The 24,020-nt window shown below is 35.1% G+C and overlaps 3 protein-coding genes and 1 non-coding gene across 6 annotated transcripts; 2 read left to right on the forward strand and 2 right to left on the reverse strand.

Annotated features, from left to right (window-relative positions):
• Positions 1-1,442: 1,442 nt before the first annotated feature.
• LOC123216984 (auxin response factor 2A-like) lies at positions 1,443-5,932 on the reverse strand. 2 transcript variants are annotated; one of them, XM_044637706.1, is made up of 12 exons: positions 5,368-5,932; positions 5,229-5,285; positions 4,982-5,134; positions 4,815-4,899; positions 4,125-4,215; positions 3,662-3,946; positions 3,453-3,528; positions 3,206-3,374; positions 2,965-3,069; positions 2,177-2,862; positions 1,891-2,081; positions 1,443-1,786 (listed from the first exon to the last, which is right to left on the reverse strand). In XM_044637706.1, the coding sequence occupies exons 1-12, from the start codon at positions 5,611-5,613 to the stop codon at positions 1,615-1,617; spliced, it is 2,316 nt and encodes a 771-aa protein (XP_044493641.1). In that variant the 5' UTR covers positions 5,614-5,932; the 3' UTR covers positions 1,443-1,614. The 2 variants fall into 2 exon arrangements, with proteins under 2 accessions (XP_044493641.1, XP_044493640.1); XM_044637705.1 differs by having other exon boundaries at positions 2,965-3,090.
• Positions 5,933-9,713: 3,781 nt separating this feature from the next.
• TRNAR-ACG lies at positions 9,714-9,786 on the reverse strand. Its single transcript has one exon. It is a non-coding gene; the product is annotated as a tRNA-Arg (tRNA).
• Positions 9,787-12,976: 3,190 nt separating this feature from the next.
• LOC123217236 (U-box domain-containing protein 44-like) lies at positions 12,977-16,864 on the forward strand. 2 transcript variants are annotated; one of them, XM_044638123.1, is made up of 4 exons: positions 12,977-13,424; positions 13,722-14,546; positions 14,658-14,958; positions 15,248-16,864. In XM_044638123.1, exons 2-4 carry the CDS (start codon positions 13,743-13,745, stop codon positions 16,699-16,701), a joined length of 2,559 nt encoding a protein of 852 aa, XP_044494058.1. In that variant the 5' UTR covers positions 12,977-13,424; positions 13,722-13,742; the 3' UTR covers positions 16,702-16,864. The 2 variants fall into 2 exon arrangements, with proteins under 2 accessions (XP_044494058.1, XP_044494059.1); XM_044638124.1 differs by having other exon boundaries at positions 13,742-14,546.
• Positions 16,865-18,499: 1,635 nt separating this feature from the next.
• Positions 18,500-22,426, forward strand: LOC123216372 (putative disease resistance RPP13-like protein 1). Its single transcript, XM_044636797.1, has one exon. It carries the CDS (start codon positions 18,500-18,502, stop codon positions 22,424-22,426), a length of 3,927 nt encoding a protein of 1,308 aa, XP_044492732.1.
• Positions 22,427-24,020: the final 1,594 nt, after the last annotated feature.

Consider the following 24,020-nt stretch of genomic DNA (forward strand, 5'->3'; position numbering starts at 1 on the left):
TTATATTAAAAAACTTAATCCTAATTTTTTTTTGGTTATGTCGAATTAATGGACCGTGTTAAAAGTTATCAATGTAATATCCGGAATTTCTAATAATAATAGGATAATTTTTGTTTTTTGGATAGGATTAGGATAAGATAGATTTGAATTTTGTAAGATATTCTCATTAATTAGGGATAAGAATGGGAATCAACCAACTAATAATTCTCATTGAATTGAAGATTGATTTGCCAATATTACTCATTACTTGGAGATTAAGTGTGACCCTTTTGAACTTACTTGGAAAAAAGAAAAAAAATCTGTGAACCAACTTAAGCATTTCTTAAAAAGCAAAAGGAGAGACTATGATTATTGGCTTGAAAAGAAAAAAATATTAGTGAAAGAGGGCTTGGAATAGTTAAGCAGTGTTGACTAAAATAAATCTCAATATTTTTTATTATTTGGGTACATATTTGATTTATGATTGGAGGATCAGAGTTTTTTTTTTTTTTTAAGAATTGTAATTCAATTATTCTATTGTAGAGTAAAGCATGTGTTACTTAGAATTATACATTATTTGTTCTATGATAATAATATATTAGTTTGTAAAATAAATAAAAGAAAATATATATTATATTTGAATTTTTATTTATAAGATTTATGTTATCCTTGAATGTATCTATTTGTTAATAAAAAATTTCATATATATTTTATTCTATTTTATTTTAAATTTTATAAAAAACTAGGATTTTTAGTTGTTTGCTTATAAACTCACTTTGTGAATTTAAATTATTGGTTTAGAGTATTTTAAAAATTCCAAAAATTTTATGAAGATTTTATAAGTTGTTATCAAATAATTTAAGTTTCTCATAGTGTGTACCATAAACAAACTCATGCAGCGTTTACCAGCACCTGTTATAAGCAAAACACTGTAAGTTAAAAAGTGAGTGACAATCATTTAGAATTCTTTATCATACCTGCTACCAGATCTAACTGTGGCCATTCTTGCCGGTTAGAACAGCTGCTTTTTGAAAACCAATGTCTATTCTTGCAGCTTAGAACACGCTTGTCTTTGCTGCTCCGTTTGTGAAACCGAGTTGTGAAAGCCAATCAACATACAATTGATTGGGTTCGTGTATCGGACCTGTTCTGCAGTCTTCAGTCCAACCACGAAGAGGGGGAAAGAAGTTGGGTCTAAAAATTCAACTCCGATTTTACAATCAGGATTTAATACAGTTCAATATATTATATATGCAACTCCTACTTGCCACAAGCATATATATCAACAAGAAGTATACACAATCACAACAAAACTAAATGCTACCACGACCACCATATGCCAAACCTAAAGACCACACTTTTGACTTATTTCCCGTCTTACAGCCTAAACAAGATGTGGTATATGAAGATTTAATTCTTTACCCAATAAAACGTTGATACCAAACCAAATTCAACAAGTGAGATGAAGCCTAATAGAACAGTTCCATATGAAATTCGAATGAGTGACAGCACCTAATAAATACATAGTCAACTCAATATCATTCGTTTAATGGGTATAAGAAGAAAAATCAGAAAACAAATTTACTCTCAGACGAACATCTGGAGAGCTTAATAGCAAATACATTTAACTCAAAATTAAGGGCTTGCCACTGGAGGATGTGTCAAGTTTTTATCCTCCGTCAAAACAACATTTGGATCTGCCAGGACTGAATTTTCCTTTAATTTTACATTCAAGGGTCGTGGATCCATTTGCTTAACCTGCTCTTGAGTGTAAATATGGATCCTGCGGACCACACTACAGAATTCCCTACAACACACAGAAAGAATAAGCAGCCCAGATTATAATAAATTAAGAAAAGAAGCTGTGATATGCATGAAGACAATAAATTTAGATGGGTATGCATCACTTACATCCAGGGATCATCTCCCACAAGCATCATATCACCCTCATCATCAGTAAAAACAGTCATCCAGTTTTTGTTGGGAGCAATTAATTCACCATTAAATTCAAAAATACGATCCAGTTCTGCAATCAATTCATCATAGCTATTAAACTTGTTAAGGTCCACAGACCTCCCCAGAGCAATCCCCTGCTTGTGCACCTTTATTAATAAAGGAAAAAAACAAGCAAAATATTAGCATTTCCATCAAAAAGGAAAACACCATTTTCATCCAAGATTAACTTATTACAACATACCTTAACACAACTTCTGACTGAACCACTCATCTGCTTTCCCACTACATCTATAGGAGACTGTTCTGAAGTTTGAAAAATATGGCCCTGTTCATCACCTCCAACAGCATTCTTGCCTGAACTTGTACCCTTTGGTGACTCCAACAGTGAGTCAATTCTTAAATCTTGTGCTGAAGCAAGATTGATTTGTCCTTGTGGCCCATGCACAGAATTTGTGCGTAGCATGGCTAGATCTGTTGCCACAGGGTTACTCAAGAGAGAGAAACCAAAAAGTTTGTACCCGCCATCTCCATTAGATTTCACCACCTCCTCTTGTTTCAAAGACTGAGGTTGTGCATCCATCACCATTTGATGAGAAGAGCCCTCAGAATACGATGAAAGAAAAGGCAAAACCCAGCTTCCTGGCTGCTGGTTCATTTCAGGGCCATGAACTCTATCATACCCTCGAAGTGGGATAGGTCTAATATTTAAAGCATTCTGGCATTGCATTTCTTTATCCTCCACTGCACGAATTTTCCTGCTGAACTCCATCATGTTCGATGGGGAATTAAAGTGCATCATGGACCTTGGAAGCAAATTGAATATGTTTTCCCCATCTACATCATGATTCTTCACTTGGTCAACATCTTCAGCATTCCGCCCAACAAAGGACTGAAATACTTTGCAGGATTCGTGCAAGCTCTGAGAACCTGATATGGAATATAAACATAATTCAATGCATTAATTTAGGAATTCTATCCCCTGGTCCAATTCTGCTCTTATAGAAAGCTGTTTCAGTTTTTTACCCTCACCTTGTGATGGAGTTCGTACAGCAGCACTTTGACCAATGGATGATTCATTTTTCCCAGGAAATAAGCATCTCAAGGCTCTTGAAGTTTCCAAATCTGGAGATGGGTCTACAGTGATTTTTGATGACCCTGGTCAGTAAGATGTTCAGATCTTGTATTGATAAACCACAAATATAAAACATAGCAATGGGCCATCGAGACAGAACAAAACCTTCTAAATATTGTAATGCAAGTCATATTATACCTTCCTTTGTGAGCACAAAGGAACTGGTGGATGATGATCCCATGTTTGGTTGACGTCTTTTCATTCGGCAGAGTGGAAGGTTATCCTGGGGAGAAGCCAGAGAAAACTCTGCCTCCCATGGAGAAATCCTCTCTGGTCGATGATGAGGAGAATTTTCATCCCAACGCACCTAGAATAACATATGAGGTCTTTAGCTGATTATATAAATATTGTGAAATCCAGTACAAAGGATACTACTATAGAATACCTTAAGACATCTCCACTTTGAACCAGGCCATTTAATGGGATCTGCATCTTCAACTCCAATCACAGTGCCTGAGAATCTAATATCATTCAGAAAATGAATAGATCAGTGAAGAAATTTTTTTTTTTCTTTTATCAACTCTAAATAACGATGCCCAAAAATTGAGAGTGAACCCATATGGATTTTTTTGCAGGGTTAAAAAACAATGGTACCTCTGTTCTGGAGACTCTTCACCTTCAAATGTCATCTTGAATCTCATTCCTATGGTGTAGTTGTTCTTCGCAGACTCCATATATTTTTCATAAGGAACCATGAACTCAGCAGGGCTAATCCTGGGTTTGTAGTAGACAGAAAACATTGTGCCCATTTTAACAGCATGCCATGCTGTTGCAAGAACACCGATATGCATACTGTGGCTTGATATGACTGAAGAAGAAACTGTACTTGGCTGCCTCATAGCACGCCTTACCCCAACACGAAGTTCTCCCGTTTCACCCCTGGAAATAAGTATTTAGAAAATGATCAGAACGACTGAAACATCACTGAATCAAGTGTACCAATAAAATGAAAAGTCTTGGTGATAGTAAATCCAAGGAAAATAAAAGCATCTCTGGCTACAATCACCACACAACAGTCACCCTCCTAATAGATTGAGAATCACAATGATAGTAAAACCTGAGGAAAATAAAAGCATCTCCAGCTACAAGCTTCTTTGAGCTGACAAAAAGACTCCATCCGCTTTGAAGAAGATGCCTCTTTGGTTGACCTGGCATTTTCAATTCATGTATGGTGAGCGATTGTGCTAAAACCTACTGCTTAAATAACAGCAATTAAACAAGTATCTGAGAAAAATTATTTCTTGATCACAATTACAAAAGCCATGATGTTGTCAAATTGACAAAACTTTTAAGAGAATGAAGTCAGAAACCCCTTGATCACTCCTCAAGAGGCATTCCTGCCACCATAAAGATACTGAATAATCAGTCAATAGTTACACAATGTCAAACAGCCAATCAAAGATTTCAGTCAATAGTTACACAATGTCAAATAGCTAAGCATTGTGACCATCACAGTTCAAGAATACACATAACAAATACTATAAATAAACTGAAATCTCATGCCTGAAGATATGCCGCCAACACCTGGACCATGTTAAAAGATTAGAGGTTTTATGTAAATGCAAGATCTCCATCTCATTTCAAGAACAAATTACTACTAGTAATTGTCAGATTAACTTTATTAAATTCCGATTGTCATAGTTTCACTAAATTTCAAAAGCCATTCAATACAAACAAAAATCTTATTCAGTAAAGTTCATTTTAACTCAAAACACAAACAAACGACTAAGCAAAACACAATGATTACCCCGAGAGACGTGGCGAAAACGCCACTCATTTCCATGCAAGTCCTTGGTCACCAACAACTGGTTAGGAGGCTGTTTGGACATGTCCTGCAAAAAGAGAGGTGATCAAGTCCTCCACAACAATAAAAAAATTAAACAATAGTACAGAGCAGAGGGGAAAGAAGCAAACCAGACGAGGCAGGCATTCTTCAGCATGCCGTCTCAACACTGAAAATCCACCGTGAGTGCTTGTATCAGACGCCGTTAACGTCTTACAGAAGGAAAAGACCCGAGGCCGTGGAGGCGGAGGCCGCACTTCCTTCTTCACCGTATCCTCCTCATGCTGCCATGCCACACATTTCTCTACTCGTTATAGATTAAGCCAACTGATTGATTAATGAATTACAATTCCCAAAATTTCAAAAAGAAGAGCATACTTTAGACAACGGATGCAAAGTCATTTGAGCAAAAACATCATCAGTGTCCGGTTCAGCCTGCAGCAAGACAAAACACTTGAACCTAATTGAAAAGGAACAAAATATTTGAAGAGGATGAAAGTGAAGATTCCAATTGAACCTTCAATTCAACATTGACAACACGACAAAGTATCTTGGCATTAAGATCATAAGCAGGCATCTGTTGATCAGACGCTTGATTCATCGACGCTTCAACCTGCTCTATGTGACCTTGAGGAAAGTAAAAAACGATGTCACCTTGACGAGGAACCGTCACAAGTGGCCCCGCACACGCATGCCATAACTCCTTGTACAACGCACGATCTCCTCCTCCTTCTCCTACTTCAGCATCTCTGCCTCTCTCCATTGACACAATATTACAATCACTTCCGTTCACTGTGACCTAAAACTTGAACAAAACCAAAACTTCAATAAATAATTAATTGATATATATTTAACGACCTCTGAAAAGCTAATCCTGGCCACGAGACTCGAAACACTCTGCAACTCTGTAACTGAAACAGGAAGCGATAAGAAACATCCTACTCGATTCACGAACAGGTCCAATAACTTTTTGGATCGGCTTGGTTTCATCAACTGAATCATTGTTTTTTTGGTTTGTCTGTTATCATCTCGCCACCAATACTTACAATTCGCTATTAGTACAGTCAGCTTTCTCTCTCTTACAGTCACACAATTTAATGATTTAATCTCCTCTTAATAATGAGTAAATATTATTTGTTTGTAAAATATTTTTTCCTTTTTTATTAAGTAGAAATTACCGTTCCTGCACCCTGCACCTGTCCACTGCTTAAGCGGCAAGGGGAGGATTAATAACGCGCGTTGACGGGTAGTTTTAACGGAGTTCTAATCAGTCTTGTACGTGCTGATGACAGATTGGTAAAAATAGACGGCGTTTGTCCTTGCAAACGGAAAGTTATTTCTCATATACGAGGCTGAGATATTGCCCTGTTATTGACAGGCATAGTACTATCGGAAAAAAGGTGAGATGATAAAGTCGCTAAGTTAAAAAGACAGGCCAATGAGGACTCGAGTACGGCGAGGAAGTTTTACACGTGTTGTTGATGGAAGGTGAATTAATCAACCAGTGCTTTGTGTAGTTGGTCACCAATTTGAGCCTCACCATAACGAACGTGTGGAAGATTTAGGTAACGATACCTTTCTTGTGGGTGGTGTTGTACAAATGCTAGGGTCACGTGACCACATCTCTTACGTCCTACCAAGTAAATTTAGTAAAATATTTAAATTATACAATTAAATAAATTTAAAATTAAAATTAAAATTAAAATATAATTTAATCATCCAATAATATATTATTATAATTTTCACAGTTAACGAATCAATCATTATGAGCTTTAATATTTCTGCTGACTCAATAAACATACCTAAGAGCAAACTCATGCAAAGGTTTATGTATCTATTCTATTAAAATTGTAATATAACATCATATATTTATAGAGTTAAATTTAAACTTAATTTATTTAAATACATAAATAAAATTAATTCAAATAAATAATTGAATTCATATTTAAGTTTGATAATTAAATATTTTTTAGTTCAAATTTAATATTAAAAAATATCTAACTCTTTGTATTTACGAATCTAAAAAATTTGATATAAATAGACTAAAATAATATTATTTAGACTAATAACATGGTTTTAATATTTTTTATTTAACTCAATATTATAATTGAACTTAATTTCAACTTTTATCATATAAACAAAATTTAAACGACTTCACTTTTGAAAACTTTTTAGTTTAGAATATAAAATACCGATATAACACTAAAATTTTATATTAAACCTCTAGATTTTATTATTTTTATTTATCCTTCTAAATATTTCTATACACTGTATTGTCTGTACTATTAAGTAAAGATATCATCATTCTTAATTTGACCCACGTGACAAGTCAAAGACATTTAAGTCTTGCATGCTTTGGGTGAAGAATGCTTATGAGTAGCCGAAAAAAAAAACAAACAAATGTTTTAGATTAAATAGGCTACGTTTAATTTAAATCTAAAAGTGAAAAACAAAACATGAAATAAAAATTATATACATGAGTATTTAATTAGATAATATTATTATATAATTAAATTATTTTAAATTTTAAATTAAGAATAAAATTAATTAACAAGAATAACCAAACAAAAATGATAAAAATGAAAGTGATAGTTTTGTCGACCACAATAGAAATATAGGTTTTCTATATATTTATTTATTCTATCAAATATTAGTATAAATAGAATTGAAAAGTTACAAATATTTTTATTTATTTAGGGAATATTAATTTTTTTTAAAATTAGGGATAATATTTTTTAAAAAATAATATTAAGTATTAAATTTAAGAAGATACCCATATATCTAAGGTATGTAACCTTAACTAAGTGTTAAATGTTCATTATTGTCTCCAAATTGCTTTACTCTTTGTGGGCTGCAACTTGACATATTCGAAAGCTTTGACACTTAGTCGATAAGACAGATTAATTACTAATTAATCATCTTGATTAGTGACATTGTGTATATTAGTTAAGAATTTCTTACATCATTCATCTTGCTATGTTTTTAAGATATAATTTTCAATTATAATTTTTGTAGTATAATTTTTTATAATATTATAATTTATAATTAGAGTGTAATTATTTTTCAATCATTTTAGAGCACATGTTAATTCAAAAGTAACAAAATTACTGGGATTTATTGTATTAAAATTTTTTTTTTGTATTTAATTATTATATAAAGTTAATCTTTTCTCTTGTAAACTTGATATATAAAGAGACTTAAGACGACACTTTTTACTATTCATGTTGTAACCCTTTCAAAGTTTACTCAAACCACTTAATAACATAATTAAAGATATAGATTTCCAAATAATAGATCAAACCACATTAAAAATAATTATTGTTTATAATATATTGAATTGTTTAATTTACTTCTTATTGATGTAATTTTTAGTATCAATTTTACACTTGAAAGAAAGTTCCCAAAAAACTCTTCAATTACTTGATAAAAATTTACCAGACTTTTTCACTATTTCCCATTGTAATACACTTTTTATAATGACACTCGAGTTAAGGGGTTTGTTCTCTCTCTAAGATATATAAGAAAACTTACGTAATAGACATACTTCACCTTGTCACAACATTAATGTACATGCAAGCGCTAACTTATATATTGACATGATGTGTAGTATGATGACTCACATGTCATCCTAAGACAATGCCAACCGATGTGTTAGTAACTCACACCTTTAAGGTGCCAACCTTCAACATCCATATACTAAATCATGCTACAATAATACTAATCCTTCACATCCATAAGGAAACTCACATTATAAAGATATCATTAGATTCTTGCCACCATGAGATGGCTCAAGAAGTGTCTTTGACAAGTTAGGTCATTCAGGTGACCTTACCTAAAGATACGACATGCATAATCACCTAAATCTTTATTGAATATTTTTAGATAATGTGACATAACTTAATAGATATCTTGCTACAAGAACTCACACAATTCAGGGTTTGTAGTTTATGGTTCATAACTTACGGTTTATGGGAACTATTTAGGGTTTTGATTAAAGTTTATGAATCATGATTTAGGGTTTGCAAATTACAACTTAAGACTTATGGATCACAATTTAGAATTTATGACTCATGGTATAAGATTTACAATTGATCATTTATGACAACACTATCCTACATTATATTTTGTTTAATCTTGCAATGACAAATAAACGAAATATCAAAATTACTAATGAATATAAATTGAAATATGAAAAATTCTAAAAGGATAGTTTTATTTTGCCCCTCAATTTTAAATATCCAAAAATCCCTTACTTAAAAAATATCATTAGACCATCTATCGTATAAAGTATCATTTACCCCCTAAAAAGGGAAATAATATTTCAACCCAATAGACGTGACTTATTAGTTGAATCACTTCTAAAAAACCAAATGTATATTTCCATATATGAATTTATTCAAGTTTCTTGCTTAATTTTATGATTTTTGAGTGAAAATGTGATTGATGAGAGTTGGAATTCTTATGGTTGATAGTATTAGGGTTTCAAACTATCCAAAGGATAGAGATGATGACAATCCTAATATTATTTGAGATTATTGGCTATATTTGTATAATATATGGTGAGTTGCCTAAAATCATTTAAACTCTTCCTAAAATGGTTTATTAAATAATTTATCTTTTTATATTACATCACTAATGAAATGATCATTTACAAATTAAGTTGTTTTATGTTAATTTATGGGGAATTAGCTACAATAAAACTATGTGTACCTACTTTGAATATACAAATAAATATATTCAATTACGTAATAATATAAATAAGTATATACCTATTTATTATTTCTATTTAAAAAAAAAAAACACATGACAAAGAAATTATCACAGTTGAAGGATTTGAAAAAGGGAAATAAGCAGTTGCGAATTCGACTCCACTGGGGATCGAACCCAGAATCTCTGGTTCCGTAGACCAGCGCCTTATCCATTGGGCCATGGAGTCTTTGTTCTTGAAAACTAATAATTTGAGTATATATTTGTCATTTAAAAGTTTAATCATGATTTGTGAAACCTACCATTGATTCTTTTAATTCGCCCATAATTAAATATTTATTGTTTTTAATTGACGTATTAAGAACGCAAGAGTTTTATGTTCCAACATGTTTATATAATGTAAGTATATGAGCTACCAATTTACAATATGTTATCAAATAATAATAAATTATTTTTTCTATTTACTTATATATTTAAAAATATGTTATTTATCTGTGAAGATCAATCAGATTTATAAAGAGAAAAGAAATGACATAATACATACGAAGTAATGATTCTACCATCTAAAGTGTTTTTATCATAAATATCTAACAATTTTCATCTCACATTAACTCATGCAAATAATAGTATAAATTTTTGAAATCTTTTCCGCACTCCAAAAATTGGAAGCCCTTGAGAAGCAAGGATAGACATCTTTCAATTTAAAAATATGGCATTCCTTTGTCATATACCCACAAGCAATAGTTTCCATCCTCATTGACTATAATTATGATCTTATATTTAATGCAAACATTTAAGAAATTAATATCTTGAATTTGAATTTCAAATTGTAATCAATAACATTGTTTCTTAAATCCTGAAGTGTGTAAGAAAAAAAAAAAAAAAACACATATAGTTACCCAACATCTTGCTCTAGCTTAAGATTAGTTTTGCTTCCTCTTAAGCAAGTGGCAAGACTCTCAAATCCAACAGTTCCCTTAGGGCCTTTCTCCTATGTCAAGTCAATTTCAAGACACTTTTCTGAATATTTTCATTCTATAGAAATATTTTATAATTGTAAATGTAAACTTTTACGTAATAAGTCGAATCACATTACAAAATTATCATATGTTCATCTTTATAATTATATTTGTATTGCAACATCATAATAGATATTAAAATCTATTATCAAACTCTTAACGTTGTTATCATAATCTATTTTATGTAAAATTTTAAATTATGTACATTGGTTGATGAAGATTTATAAACTTTGCATTTCCATTATTAATTTCTTTGGAATATGAATCCACATTCCTCGGCATTTAACTACTTTCTCACTAGATTCAGTATAAACCAAATATGAATCCCACTACCCAATCATCAATGGAGAATCCCAATATCTAATCAGGTTCGCCGTCGATCAATGGATAGGGTTGGATTCGAGCTGAGCTGAGCTCGGCTCGCAGCCAGCTCGGGACGATCGTCTCAGACGACTTTCTCTGCGTGCGAATGGGTTGGGTGGAGTTGAAGCTTGGAAGAGCGTCGGACTCGACGATGGCTCATTTTTCATATCAAAACGACATCGTTTTGTATATATATGGATCAAAACAATGTCGTTTTGTATAAAAAAATTTTTAAAAAAATCTACCGAACCAACCTGAGTCAGCTCGAGCTTGGCTCGAGCTTGATCGAGCCGAGAAGAACCCGACTCGTTTCGGGCTCAAACAAAGCTGAGCCGAGCTCGAACTCGAGTTGGCTCGGCTCGAGTTGGCTCGGCTCAAGTCCAGCCCTATCAATGGATAACAAGATGCTTCTCCTCATGAAACTTGATACATTACAGCTGGGTTGGCCTCACTTTTCTGCCCACAGAGTTGCTGTTGCATTATTTTTTCACACATAATTGGAATTTGGAAGTCAAAAAGTACACATTTTGAATTGGTTGGCCTTCATGGGCTACATTGTCCTAGCCTCACTTAATGTTTTGAATTTGTCACAGGACTTTGGGCTCATATCGTAAATTATGATTTCATGCACACCGTACTAGTAGGTGTTGTATTCTTCTTAGCTTTTGTTTTCAACGGTCCGAATTTCACATTTATGGCTCAGGCTCACCAGACTTCCAAATTAGAAATAACCCAGAGGATTTATTCCCACCAAAAATATACTATTTTCTTAAGTTTCTTCTGTTAATTTTGAAAATCTTCTTTACTTACCCATGAATGATTAAGTTTGTTAGTTTTAAAGGTAAAATCATTATTTTATATTTAATATTAAAAATAAACTTAAATTTGATTTCATTTTTTCTCTAAATCCTAAAAACTAACAATTTTTTCCCCAATCTAATTTTCAAAAATAGCATTTTCCTCCTAGGGTTTCTAATTTTTCAAGTTCAATTTTTTAGATGATAAAGAGACTTCTTCGATGATCTCTAGACAACGTCTCTTCCTCTCCGGCACATCCTCCTTCTAATACTTTACGATATCGTCATCATTAAAGACTCGTCTTTGTCCAGAGACGAAGACGATTCGTCTTAATCAGAGATAAAGATGGTTTGTCTTCATTCTCTGACGACGATGATGTTGCACAGTGTTAGAAGAAGGATGCGTCGGAGAGAAAAAAACGTTGTCTAAAGATTATCGGAGAAATCTTTTTATTGTCAAAAAAATTAAATTTGAAAAATTAAAAACCCTAAAGAGAAAAATACTATTTTTGAAAACTTGGATTAAGAAAAATTTTATAGTTTTTAAGATTTAAGATAAAAATGAAATAACTAACGAATTCAATTAATTTTAACCGTTTATGAATAAATAAATAAAATTTTTAAAATTAAGTAGGAGAAACTTGAAAACCCAGCATACCTCAGGGGTGGGGATTAAGCCCTTTGGCCTTTGAAATGAATAAAAGGGTAGTCAGTCGAGGGATACCTCAGGGGTGGGGAATAAGCCCTTTGGCCTTTGAAATGAATAAAAGGGTTGTTTGTTGAGGGTTGCTTTCATCATCAACGCGCCGGCCTAGATTTCATTTGTTTATATTCAGAGGGTTTTAATATTTGGAATTTAATACAAGATTCCCAGTCTCTGAAGACTTCAACACACAGGTAAAAAGCAATAACTAGGGCACAGTTTGGGTTAATCGGCTGTGTTCAGACAGTATTTTTCCGTATTTCAGGTCAAAAAAACTTATATTCGAATTAGAATTATATTTAAACGGTAATTTTTAAATAATTTGATGTGATTGGATGAATTGAAGTGAATTGCCCATTAGGCTAAAGCTTTAACGTGAGTCAAACGTGCTGAAAATGTTAGTCAAAACGCGGTAAATGCATGTGCATGTTGAGAAAAGAGGGCATAATGGAATTACACTAAATAAACAGAACAATTTCCATTTCATTGACCCCATAAACTTCTCATCACCAGCTAGAGCCATAGAATACCAACATTCAAATCCAATGGGGTAGACAAAGAGGGAAAGAGACGGGTAGATGAATTTAGAGTGTTTGACTCAGTCTTCTCTTTCTCATTCGCAGATGGTGGCAAGTCAGTGCCGACTGACAACAACAAGATTGATAATTTGATACTTTGATACTCTTCATCGAATAACTCCAACAGCAAACCTCCAGTTTACTTAGACCCCCATGTACGAAAGCTTCTAAATTTTTTAAATTAACTTCTTTGAAAAGCTGAAGAAAATAACTACCCTTAATTTCTATGCTTCTTGTTGGAGTTGAAGAAGCACCAGAAGTGGACGGGTTGACAAGTAGAAGGATACAAGTCATAGTCTTGCTTTCACATTCTTTGTTTCTCGTATTGTATTTCCCGTCTAAGACGAGGCAGTTAGTGGGTTGAGACTATTCTTGGTCTCGCTGGCCAGTCTGCATTTCTTCATCAGGTTCTGTTCTTTCTCGTTTCTTCATCTCTTCGATTTTTGTGCTTTGAATTCCTTCTATCTGCCCTGTCTTTTTCTGTTTTTTATATACGCGTTTGTGTAGTTTCCACGATTAATTTCTTCTTCATCTTTGATTACTCCGAATTTTTTGGCTTTTCTCGTTTTCTATTTCAACTTTCTCAGCTATTTAATCTCTCCTGTCAGTCTTCTTTTGGTGTATAATTTCTATTAATACGCTCTATTTGCTCTGTTCTGGGAGTTCTTATTTTTCTTTAATTGTTTTATCAATTCCTCTCTCAGACTCTTAACCATCTTAATAGAATGCAAGAGAAGGATAGTAGAAGCTTTTCGGTGGTTGTGACAGAGCTACAAGCCTTAACTGAAGAGGTGGCATCGCTTACAAGAAGCTCAGAATCTGAGATAGAAATCTTCAATGAATTTACAATTACTCTTGAAAAATTCACTCCGATTTTTGATGGTATGAAAGACAATAACAAGGTCATGGACATACCTTCAATTCGAAAAGCAATTGAATCCCTCGAAAGAGAGCTTAGGCGAGCCAAGTCTTTGATAAGAAATTCCAATTCAAGATTGATTATGAAGCAAATGGAGGGTTTAACTCGAGATATTGGGAGATCTTTAGGCCTCGTGCTCTTTGCAAGTATTGATCTGAAGCTGGATATCAAGGGACAAATTGGAGCGTTGCATAAAGAATTGATGAATGCCAAGTTTGATAAGAGTTTAAGTCCTAGCCCTAGCCAAAGTCCGAACAAAAATCCAAGTTGTGAATCCGGGTTTGCTAGTCCAAGCGCAAATCCAAGTTATGAATCTGGGTTTGCAAGTGACTTGGACTCAGAAAAAGAAACAGAAATTGAGGAGGAAACCGTTAGGCTTGGAATCGATGATGTTGTGTTGCAGCTTAAATATGGTGATGATGAAGGGCTGAGAGTTGCGATTTTGAATTTAAATGAAATGGTCACTGCAAAAACAGTTGACAGAGAGTGGATTAACGAGGAAGATATTGTTTCAATTCTGCTAAATCGGTTAGGTACCAGCAAGCCAAACAATCGGTTAAGTATTTTTCAAGCCTTAAGAACTCTTGCATCAGAGTTTGCTGACTGCAAGGTATATCATATATGAGTTCTTTATCACTATCATGTACGTTGATTTATTCTGATTTGGTTTGAAATGTCAGAATTAGAAGTTAGTTATCTCACATTGCTTAGTAGTTTGCAGGGGAAGATGGTCGATGTTGGGTCATTATCAGCATTGGTGAAATCTTTGACGCGAGATGTAGAAGAGAGAAGGGAAGCTGTGGGGCTGTTGCTGGATCTTTCAGATCTTCCTGCAGTTTGGCGACGGCTAGGCAGAATCCAAGGGTGCATTATTATGTTGGTTGCAATGCTACTTGGGGATGACCCTGTTGCTTCATATGATGCAGGGAATTTGTTAGATGCATTGTCTAGCAATACTCAGAATGCACTTCATATGGCAGAAGCTGGTTATTTTAAGCCATTGGTGAAGCATCTGCAAGAGGGTAATAATACTGTTTGGAATTTATGTTCCTTCTCCCTCCTCTCTAGATATTTATCTGCTTGATTTGATTTGATTTCTAAGAAAAATGAAGTTTCTCTCCTATTTTCATTAGAATTTCAGAAGAATTGATTTGACTGGACAAGCAAAAGGGTCTCGACTTCTTTATCTTTTTATTTTGGTGATATGAATTTTTGTCCGAGCTAAAAGCTAACATGCTCTTGACTCCCGAAATCTTGTAAATTGCCATGTTCTTATTGCATAATGAATTTATCTAATACTTGTCCTTGCAGGTTCTGACATGTGTAAGATCCTCATGGCAACAGCACTTTCCAAGATGGAGCTTACTGACCAAAGTAGAGCTTCCCTTGCAAAGGATGGGGCAATTGAACCTCTTGTTAAAATGTTCAAAGTTGGGAAGCTTGAAGCCAAGCTATCTGCATTAAGTGCATTGAAAAATTTGTCTATATTGGAAGAAAACATACCGCTTTTGATCAGTTCAGGAATTGTGGCACTTCTGCTTCAGCTCCTCTTCTCAGTAACATCTGTGCTCATGACTCTTCGGGAGCCAGCATCAGCAATTCTTGCAAGAGTTGCTCAGTCAGAATCTATTCTTGTCAACCAAGATGTGGCTCAGCAGATGCTTTCCCTTCTAAATCTTTCTAGTCCAACGATTCAGTATCACCTCTTACAAGCACTTAATAGCATTGCTGCCCATTCCAGTGCATCAAACATTAGAAGAAAAATGCAAGAAAATGGTGCAATTCAACTGCTGCTACCCTTCTTGAAAGAAACCAGCACAAAAATAAGGATAGCTGCATTGAATTTGATTTGCACTCTCTCAAAAGATATGTCAGGAGAATTAACAGACCAGCTGGGGGAGTGCCATGTTAACATGATTGTTAATATCGTATCATCGTCTACAACTGAGAGTGAAAAAGCTGCTGCAGTTGCCATACTAAGCAATCTACCAGTTAATGACAAGAAAGCTACAGAATTACTTAAGAAGGTAGGTTTGCTGCCAATTCTGATCTCCATAATGAATTCAAGCACTGCAACTTCAACTCCAACAACCCAGTGGTTAGCAGAGAGTGTAGCTGGTGTGTTGGTTCGGTTTACAGTTTCCTCTGATAAGAAATTGCAGCAATATTCAGTAGAACAAGGGGTGATTCCATTGCTTGTGAAGTTGCTGTCAAGTGGGTCAGTGATTGCTAGAAGCAGAGCCGCGTCCTCACTGGCTCAGCTATCCCAGAATTCACTCTCTCTTCGAAAGTCCAAAACATCAAGTTGGTTGTGTGTCCCTCCTTCTGCAGATGCATTTTGTGAAGTTCATGATGGTTACTGCTTTGTCAAGAGCACATTTTGTTTGGTCAAGGCTGGGGCTATCCCTCCATTGGTCCAAGTATTGGAGGGTAGGGGGAGAGAAGCTGATGAGGCTGTTCTTGCTGCGCTTGCAACACTCATGCAGGATGAAATTTGTGAAAGTGGAAGTAATTATATAGCAAAAAGTTCAGGCATTCAAGCCATTGTTAAAGTTTTAGAATCCGGGACTGTGAAGGCTCAAGAGAAAGCGTTGTGGATACTGGAGAGGATATTTACAATTCAGGAACACAGAGTAAATTATGGAGAATCTGCGCAAGTGGTGCTCATTGATCTGGCCCAGAATGGTGATTCCAGATTGAAATCAACAATTGCAAAAATATTGGCACAGCTTGAACTCCTGCAAGGTCAATCGAGTTACTTTTGAGACAATTCATGCTGTGTAAGCAACATTGTAATTCTTAATATTTTCTTTAAATTTAAAAAAGAAAATTCTTTGTTTGCATCTTTCATTTTCATCTGGAATTTTTTTATTGTGTAATTAAGAAACACTTTGCATTCCAAAATGAAAAATAGCATCCTTTCCTTCCTCCTGGGCTGATTGGTACTGGCTTCTGTAACCTCTTGGTTTTGTTGATGCTACTAAAAACCAGGCATGTGCATGCTCAAGAGTGCAATTATTTCCCAGAGATATAACTGTCAAGCTAAAAGATTTAATTTGGATCATGAATGGCTAAAACTTTAAGTTACAGTAGAATAGCAAATCATGAGAGCATACAAGAAGCTAAAATAATATTCATGTTGTAACTTGCAAATGCCATAATTTTGTGTTATTGCAGAGGGAATTCCTATTATCTCCTGTAACTTGTGAATTTATGGGGTTCTTCTTTGAGGGTCTTGTACTTTACTGAAATACTTTAAAGAGGATAGCATTATACCTCTTATCTCATGGAACATGTGAATCTTTTTATTATCCTTTTCTAACTAAAAACCGATTATTACAACCTTTATCTTTAGTATTTCTGCAAAATTCGAAGCTGGTTGAATGTTTAAAAATTTTAATTATTATTCTCATAATTTTGATCATGTAGCTACTAAATTCTTTGTTTTGTGTTATTATTTATAAGTTAAAGTGGCTGATTAATTTAATATATAAGTCAGTTATTTTAATTAATCTTTTTATTAAATAAAAACTTTTTTTAAATATCTATTTAAAACAGGCATGTCAAGGGGTTTGGATTATGTCATGAGTATAATTCAGATTCCTTTTTTTTAACATGATCCATAGAGGTATGGTTTGTTACCGTAGTAAACTGTGTTGGAGTTTTGGGGTAAAACCTGCAAGTTAGTCGGTACAATCTGATAAAAAATATTAAAAATTAAAATAATTAAAATTTTAAAAATTATACCTTTGTGCCCAACTTTAAAAAACACATGAATTGATCTGTTAAGGGTTCGTGAAGGCACACCCAAGAGACCTTGGGTCATGCTGCAAATTTTTCAATTTTTATGGTCAGCTTAGTCCACTAAGCCCATCAATTAACAAGCTTAGATCAACCACAATCCTAGATATATTAGGTTGTGCCTTGAGCTAGATTAGGGCCAAGCCGAGCTAGAGCTCGTTTGAGTTTGAGTTCAGCTCAATTTGTAGAAATAGAGTTTGAACTTGAGCTCGAGCTTGCCCTTGTTAAGTTTGTTGCAAATAAGTTGGAGTTTAACTCATTTCAAGTTCAAACCCGATTCGAATTCGAGTTTTAATTAATTCGTTATTAAAACGATATTGTTTTAATACATATTGATCAAAACGTATCGTTCTGTATCAAAATTTTTAATTTGTGAGTTTGACGAACAGTTCGAGCTCGATATTGTAGGCTCGAGCTTATTTGAGATTGATTTGTTTTAGACTCATTTGAATTTTGAACTAAATTTAAATTTCAGTTTAAACAAATTTGATTCGAATTCAACTATAATGGCGCTAGAACCAACCTTAGATGCCCAAGCCATCTCTAGTTTAAGAAATCATATTTAGTTCTAGATCTATCCGCCACAACTTTGGCATTTGCAGATTTTTTTTTTTTTTTTTTATCTCCTATGTCCTTTACAAACTAGCCAACATAAGATTCATACCTTCCTTCATGCCATTGTTGTAGTTCTTACTGGAAGAGATATTGCGGATCAATTCATCCTGAAGTATTCTGCTTCCTCTTTTTGTAGTACTCGACAACATGGCTGCTCAGATTTTGTTGAGATCAGGACAATTTCCTTCTGCTTTTTTCCAGCAGCTTCTCCACAAGCTAGAGTCTCCTGAACTCGTTCATTTCTTTCGTAAACATAAACTGGATGAGGCATGGCTGAAGAAGTTGAAGAAAACCATTTTAACTATCAATGCAGTGATCGACGATGCTGAGAAGAAACAATTCAGAAAGCTGGAAGTGAGCGATTGGCTTGCTCAGATTACGGACTTTTGCTATGATCTTGAAGATTTACTGGACCAGATTGCCACCCAAGCTTCGCGGAGCAAGTTGGCAGCTGAGCCCCGAGAATGGAGCTTGGTATTTACATTTTCGCATGATATAGGAGTCCGTATGGATGAATTAAATGCCAGGTTAGAACAACATGCGGAGCAAAAAGATAGACTTGGTTTAAAAGAAGATTACATTGCAGTAACGAAATCCATTCTACTGCCTACAATGGCAAATGATCAGCAACCCCAAGTTGTATTTGGCAGGGATGAAGATAAAGAGACTATAGTTAGGCTGTTGGTTTCAGGTGACAATCAAACAGTTGAGCAGTCAGATGTCATTGCCATTGTGGGAGAAGGTGGAGTTGGCAAGACCACCCTGGCTCAGCTTGTGTACAACGATGAAAGGGTGAACAGATATTTTGACTGCAAAGCTTGGGTTTGTGTTTCGGGTGCTTTTGATGAGAAAAGATTGATTAAAGCTATTCTGGAACAACTCACTGATCAACCTTCGGGTGTTGAAGATCTGAATTCTCTTAAAGTTAAGTTGAAGGAGAGTCCTAACCTGAAAAAAATTCTATTCATCTTAGATAACGTTTGGTGTCAAGAGTCTACCATCTGGGAAATTCTGCGGTTTATTCTTACCTATGGGGAGAACGGAAGTAAGATTGTTGTTACCGCACGCAGTTCAGATATTGCAGCACTTATGGGCACTCTTCCCTCTTACCATTTGAAGCCATTACCATACGAAGATAGCTGGATGCTTTTTGCAAAAAGTGCATTTGAAAATGAGGAATCCAGATTATATCCCAAACTAGAAACTATTGGCAAAGACATTGTGAAGAAGTGTAATGGTTTTCCTTTAGCGGCAAAACTGCTTGGACGTTTAATGCGTTTCCAGCCAACGGTTGAAGAGTGGGATGCTGTGTTAAAGAACAACATATTTGATTCTTCATCCGACAGGAATGGCATTTTCCAAGCTCTTATGTTGAGCTATTATTATCTCCCTGCACATCTTAAGCGATGCTTTGCATACTGTTCGATATTTTCCAAGGATCATGTGTATGAAGAGGAGAAGTTAATCCTCCTATGGAAGGCCGAAGGCTTTCTGGAGCAGCCAAGTCGTGAAAGAATGGAAGAGGTAGGCCATCAGTATTTTCAAGAGTTGAAATCAAGGTCTTTCTTTCAGCAATCAAGCACCATTAGATCTCACTATACAATGCATGATCTTGTTCATGATTTAGCTATTATCGTATCTGGATATTACATTTCAAGATTGCCAAATCAAGGTCAGTTTTCTAGCTCGGTCAATCATGATTACTTTTCGAGATTGGTAGATGTTAAGATTTCAGATTTTGGTTTGAACAAAGTTCGGCATTCGTCATTTTGTGGAGGCAATTTTAGCGAAATTGTTGATGATTCTAAACCTGAGTTCTTAAGGACCCTTCTACCATATGAATTGCCGCCAGAGAATGAATCAAGTCACATAAGCAGTGGGGTACTAGAGATTCTGTTGGATAACCTATACTGCTTGCGGGTGCTTTCTTTTTCTCATTATCCTATAATTGAGTTGCCTGATTCAATTGGTGATGAATTGGAACTTTTACGGTACCTTGATCTCTCTCACACTGCAATTAGTAGGTTGCCAGATTCTGTAAACTCTCTCTACAATTTGCAGACATTGATCTTGTCAAATTGTAATTCTCTCATTAAACTGCCAAGGAACATGGGGAGCCTTAATAATTTGAGTCATCTCGATTTAGTTGGAACTAACTTAAAAGAGATGCCTGCAGACATTGGTAGATTAACAAGCCTTCAGAAGTTGTCTGACTTTGTTGTAGGCAAATATGGTGGCTCAAGTATTAAACATTTGGGGTCCCTTTTAAATCTTCGAGAAGCTCTTCATATCTCACAGTTGCAGAATGTGGTATTTGCTAGTGAAGCATCCCTGGCCAGTTTGAAAAACAAGGAGGAACTTGATGTCCTGGAGTTGGAATGGAGTGACACCACAGTTGATCCACAGACTGCAAGAGAAGTGCTTGAACAGCTGCAACCTCATGCGAACCTGAAAAGGCTCAGCATTAAATTTTACAATGGCATAGAATTTCCAGACTGGCTAGGAGATTTGCTTTTCTCTAATATGGTGTTCCTATGTCTCAGCAACAGTAATAATTGCTTACAATTACCTCCACTTGGGCAGCTGCGGTCTCTTAAAGTGCTTATTATCAAACAGATGAAACAAGTGAAAAGGATCGGTCCAGAATTCTATGGGGCAAATAGTTCTTCAGATCTCAGGCCGTTTCCCTCTTTGGAGACTCTAATTTTTGAGGCAATGCTGGAATGGGAAGAATGGATTTCTACTGACATTGAAGGAGCAGAGTTTCCTTGTCTTCAGGAGCTTCATATTCGAAAATGCCCAAAGTTGAAAAGGAGCTTACCCAAGTGCCTTCCTCCTTCGACTAGAGTTGACATTTCAGAATGTCCAGAGCTTGTAGTGGCACTTCCCCAAGAACCTTCTAAGCTTTTGAGTGAAGATGTATCAGGTATTAAGCATGAAGGTCCATCTCTAAGAGCTGAAACTGTTGATAAGATGAGCATAGAGAACACAGAGTCTGCCAAAGACAATTTGCATGATATCCTTGATTTTGAAAGGTTGAAAGTTTCAGAAATCTCACAATTAGAGAAATTACCTCCAAACCTTTGCAGCCTTAAAATTGAAGGATGTGAAGCACTTAAGTCTATACCTGGGGGACTGATGCACCGTAATCCCAATCTCCAGCACTTATATATCATCAATTGTCGGTCTCTCAAGTTCTGCCATGGAGGATATTGGCCGACTGCCTTGAAAACTGTATATATACGCAACTGTAGGAAATTAGAATTCATCTCCCTTGGAGTGACAATACAACTGTATCCAGTCCCTGAACACTTGTGCATCGGCAGCAGCTGTGATTCTCTGACAGAATTCCCTTTATCCTCCTTTCCAAAGCTCAGAAGTCTAGTCGTTTGGGATTGTGCAAATTTCAATTCCATACTGATTACTGAGGATCATGAATCACTTGGTGCCATGGAAATCAGGGATTGTCCTAGCCTGGAATATTTCCCTGAAGAAGGATTGCTGAGCCCCAACCTTAAGTCAATTCTGCTTTCTAATTGCAGTAGTCTCAGGGAACTTCCTAAGCAGCTCCAGAGACTGACATCTCTTGAGTCACTGTTTATAAATGAATGTCCAGAACTCAAGTCAATTCCTGAAGCGGGGTTTCCTAATAACTTAAGCTCACTTTGCATCATTTCTTGCCACAAACTCACACCCTGTAAGGAATGGGGATTACAAGGGCTTGAATATCTTAGTCGTTTTGAGATTGACGATCTATGTAGATACTTGGAATCATTTCCAGAGCAGGAGCTGCTTCCCAGCAACCTTAAGTCTCTACGAATTAGCAGACTTTCGAATCTCAAATTCCTGGACTATGAGGGCCTTCAACACTTGACATGTCTTGAAGCATTAGAGATCAACTGCTGTGGCAAGCTTCAGTCTTTTCCTGAAGAGGGTTTGCCATCCTCCTTGACCTTCTTGTATATTAAGGAGTGCTCTTTGCTGCAATCAAAACTTCAAAATAAGAGAGGGAAAGACTGGTACAGGATATCTCATATTCCCCACATACAAATTGATGAGGAACTCTTCTCATGATGAAGACTCTTTTTTTGGTAAGTAGTAACTCTTCTCATGATTAAGACTTTTTTTTGGTAACTCTTCTCATGATTAGGACTTTTTTTTCAGGAACAAATGACAATATATTTCATTAACTATCAGTTTAGCGTGATTGAAAAATCCATTAACATTAAAGATCTATCAATAGAGATTGTGATTGGTGGTCACAGCTTTCTTGTTGTGATGCTGCCAATGAACTAACAAAAATCACAGAATGAGAGAAGAGAAATAACAAGATTCTGAATATAGAGAACAAGAGAAACAGAGAATTCTTACAACTGAATAACTGTTTCCATTTCTTCCCGCCTGTACAATATATGGGCATCAGAATTGGCTAACTAATTTCGTCCAAAATGCAACGTATCTACGTACGTAGTACGACAACACAGTGTCCGTTATTTTCAATACAAAAAACAGCACGTAACAACTTGACTTATTAAGTAACACTCATATTATGCTTAACGACGCCGTATCTTTCACAGCTTCTATCTAACGACGTCTTCATTTGCAAAACGAGGCCAATTCCGCATTTCAATCACCCGCCAAATCTTCTTTCAATACTCTGTTACCTTCCGCTCCAGCCAGCTTCTTGTTCAATTTATATCATATTGATTGGTGTTTTTCCAAATGATACAGAAGCATATAGATTCGATCATGGATATTTTACAAGCCCTCATACAGGGAAGAATGCCTCAAAGCCTGATGGGCTTAATTTAGGATTTTCGAAATTTGGGGACTATACTTTTTGTCACTATATTTCTCTCATCTGTGTTAGAGAAATATACATGGTAAATCTTGGGCACATTTTTATGAGATGACTAGAAAATAATTAAGACAAACCTCTATCTAAACTAGTCCCACATGTTTCACAATATTTCCTTTCTAAATATTGTACTTGGGAGAAAAAGTGAACCTACTAGTCATGAAGAGGAAGCTGGGATGCTGCAGAGGAGATGTGTTTGTAGGGAAAACAAGCATAGTAGCCATAAATAAGATAAAATTATGATAAGTTATGTTGTATGAAATGAGGTGAAATTGGAAATTTATTAGATTACTGCATATGCTTGATTAATGTAAAATTACTACAGGAAAATCTTGAATAAGTTCTGTGTCTGATTATTTTCAGAAAAGTAACATCCCTGTTTTGGGGGTTCAAAGTTGATTTTATAGATGAAGGTGCCCCAGAGTTTCGTATATTGCTTTCTATTTAAGTGAAAAGTTGGCTCTCTGCCTCCAGAAAAGGAGCAAAATGTTCTTGAGACAGCTTTCATATTTCACTCATCCAGATTTATCTCTAACTAGTATGAAACTGATTGATGATTATCCGTCTTTTCGGTTAGTTATCCAACATGTCCATGTGACTTAGTTCATCATTTTTGTTAGTTGCAAATAATTCATGAGGAATTCTATAATAAATGTGCATGTCTCGCTTTAATCATACATCTATGTGACCCTTAACTAATCCTTGCTTTATTTTCCTGCTTTTTTTGTTTGCCACAACCTTGCTCGTGGCGCGGAGAGGTCATTCTAAGCAAGGGAAACTTGATAGAAAAAATTACAATGCATGGTGAAC

The sequence above is a fragment of the Mangifera indica genome, chromosome 5 (assembly GCF_011075055.1).
Source record: "Mangifera indica cultivar Alphonso chromosome 5, CATAS_Mindica_2.1, whole genome shotgun sequence".
In the NCBI taxonomy this organism is placed as follows: Eukaryota; Viridiplantae; Streptophyta; class Magnoliopsida; order Sapindales; family Anacardiaceae; genus Mangifera; species Mangifera indica.

Bases quoted from the DNA above. Each gene is read 5' to 3' on its own strand.
- LOC123216984 (XM_044637705.1), bottom strand. From the start codon at position 5,613: ATGGAGAGAGGCAGAGATGCTGAAGTAGGAGAAGGAGGAGGAGATCGT. The intron at 5,135-5,228 runs GTATGCTCTTCT...GTGGCATGGCAG, and splicing joins CTTTGCATCCGTTGTCTAAA to CATGAGGAGGATACGGTGAA. The intron at 3,529-3,661 runs GTACCATTGTTT...GAATGATATTAG, and splicing joins GAAGAGTCTCCAGAACAGAG to ATTCTCAGGCACTGTGATTG.
- LOC123217236 (XM_044638123.1), top strand. From the start codon at position 13,743: ATGCAAGAGAAGGATAGTAGAAGCTTTTCGGTGGTTGTGACAGAGCTA. The intron at 14,547-14,657 runs GTATATCATATA...AGTAGTTTGCAG, and splicing joins CAGAGTTTGCTGACTGCAAG to GGGAAGATGGTCGATGTTGG. The intron at 14,959-15,247 runs GTAATAATACTG...TTGTCCTTGCAG, and splicing joins GGTGAAGCATCTGCAAGAGG to GTTCTGACATGTGTAAGATC.
- LOC123216372 (XM_044636797.1), top strand. From the start codon at position 18,500: ATGGCTGCTCAGATTTTGTTGAGATCAGGACAATTTCCTTCTGCTTTT.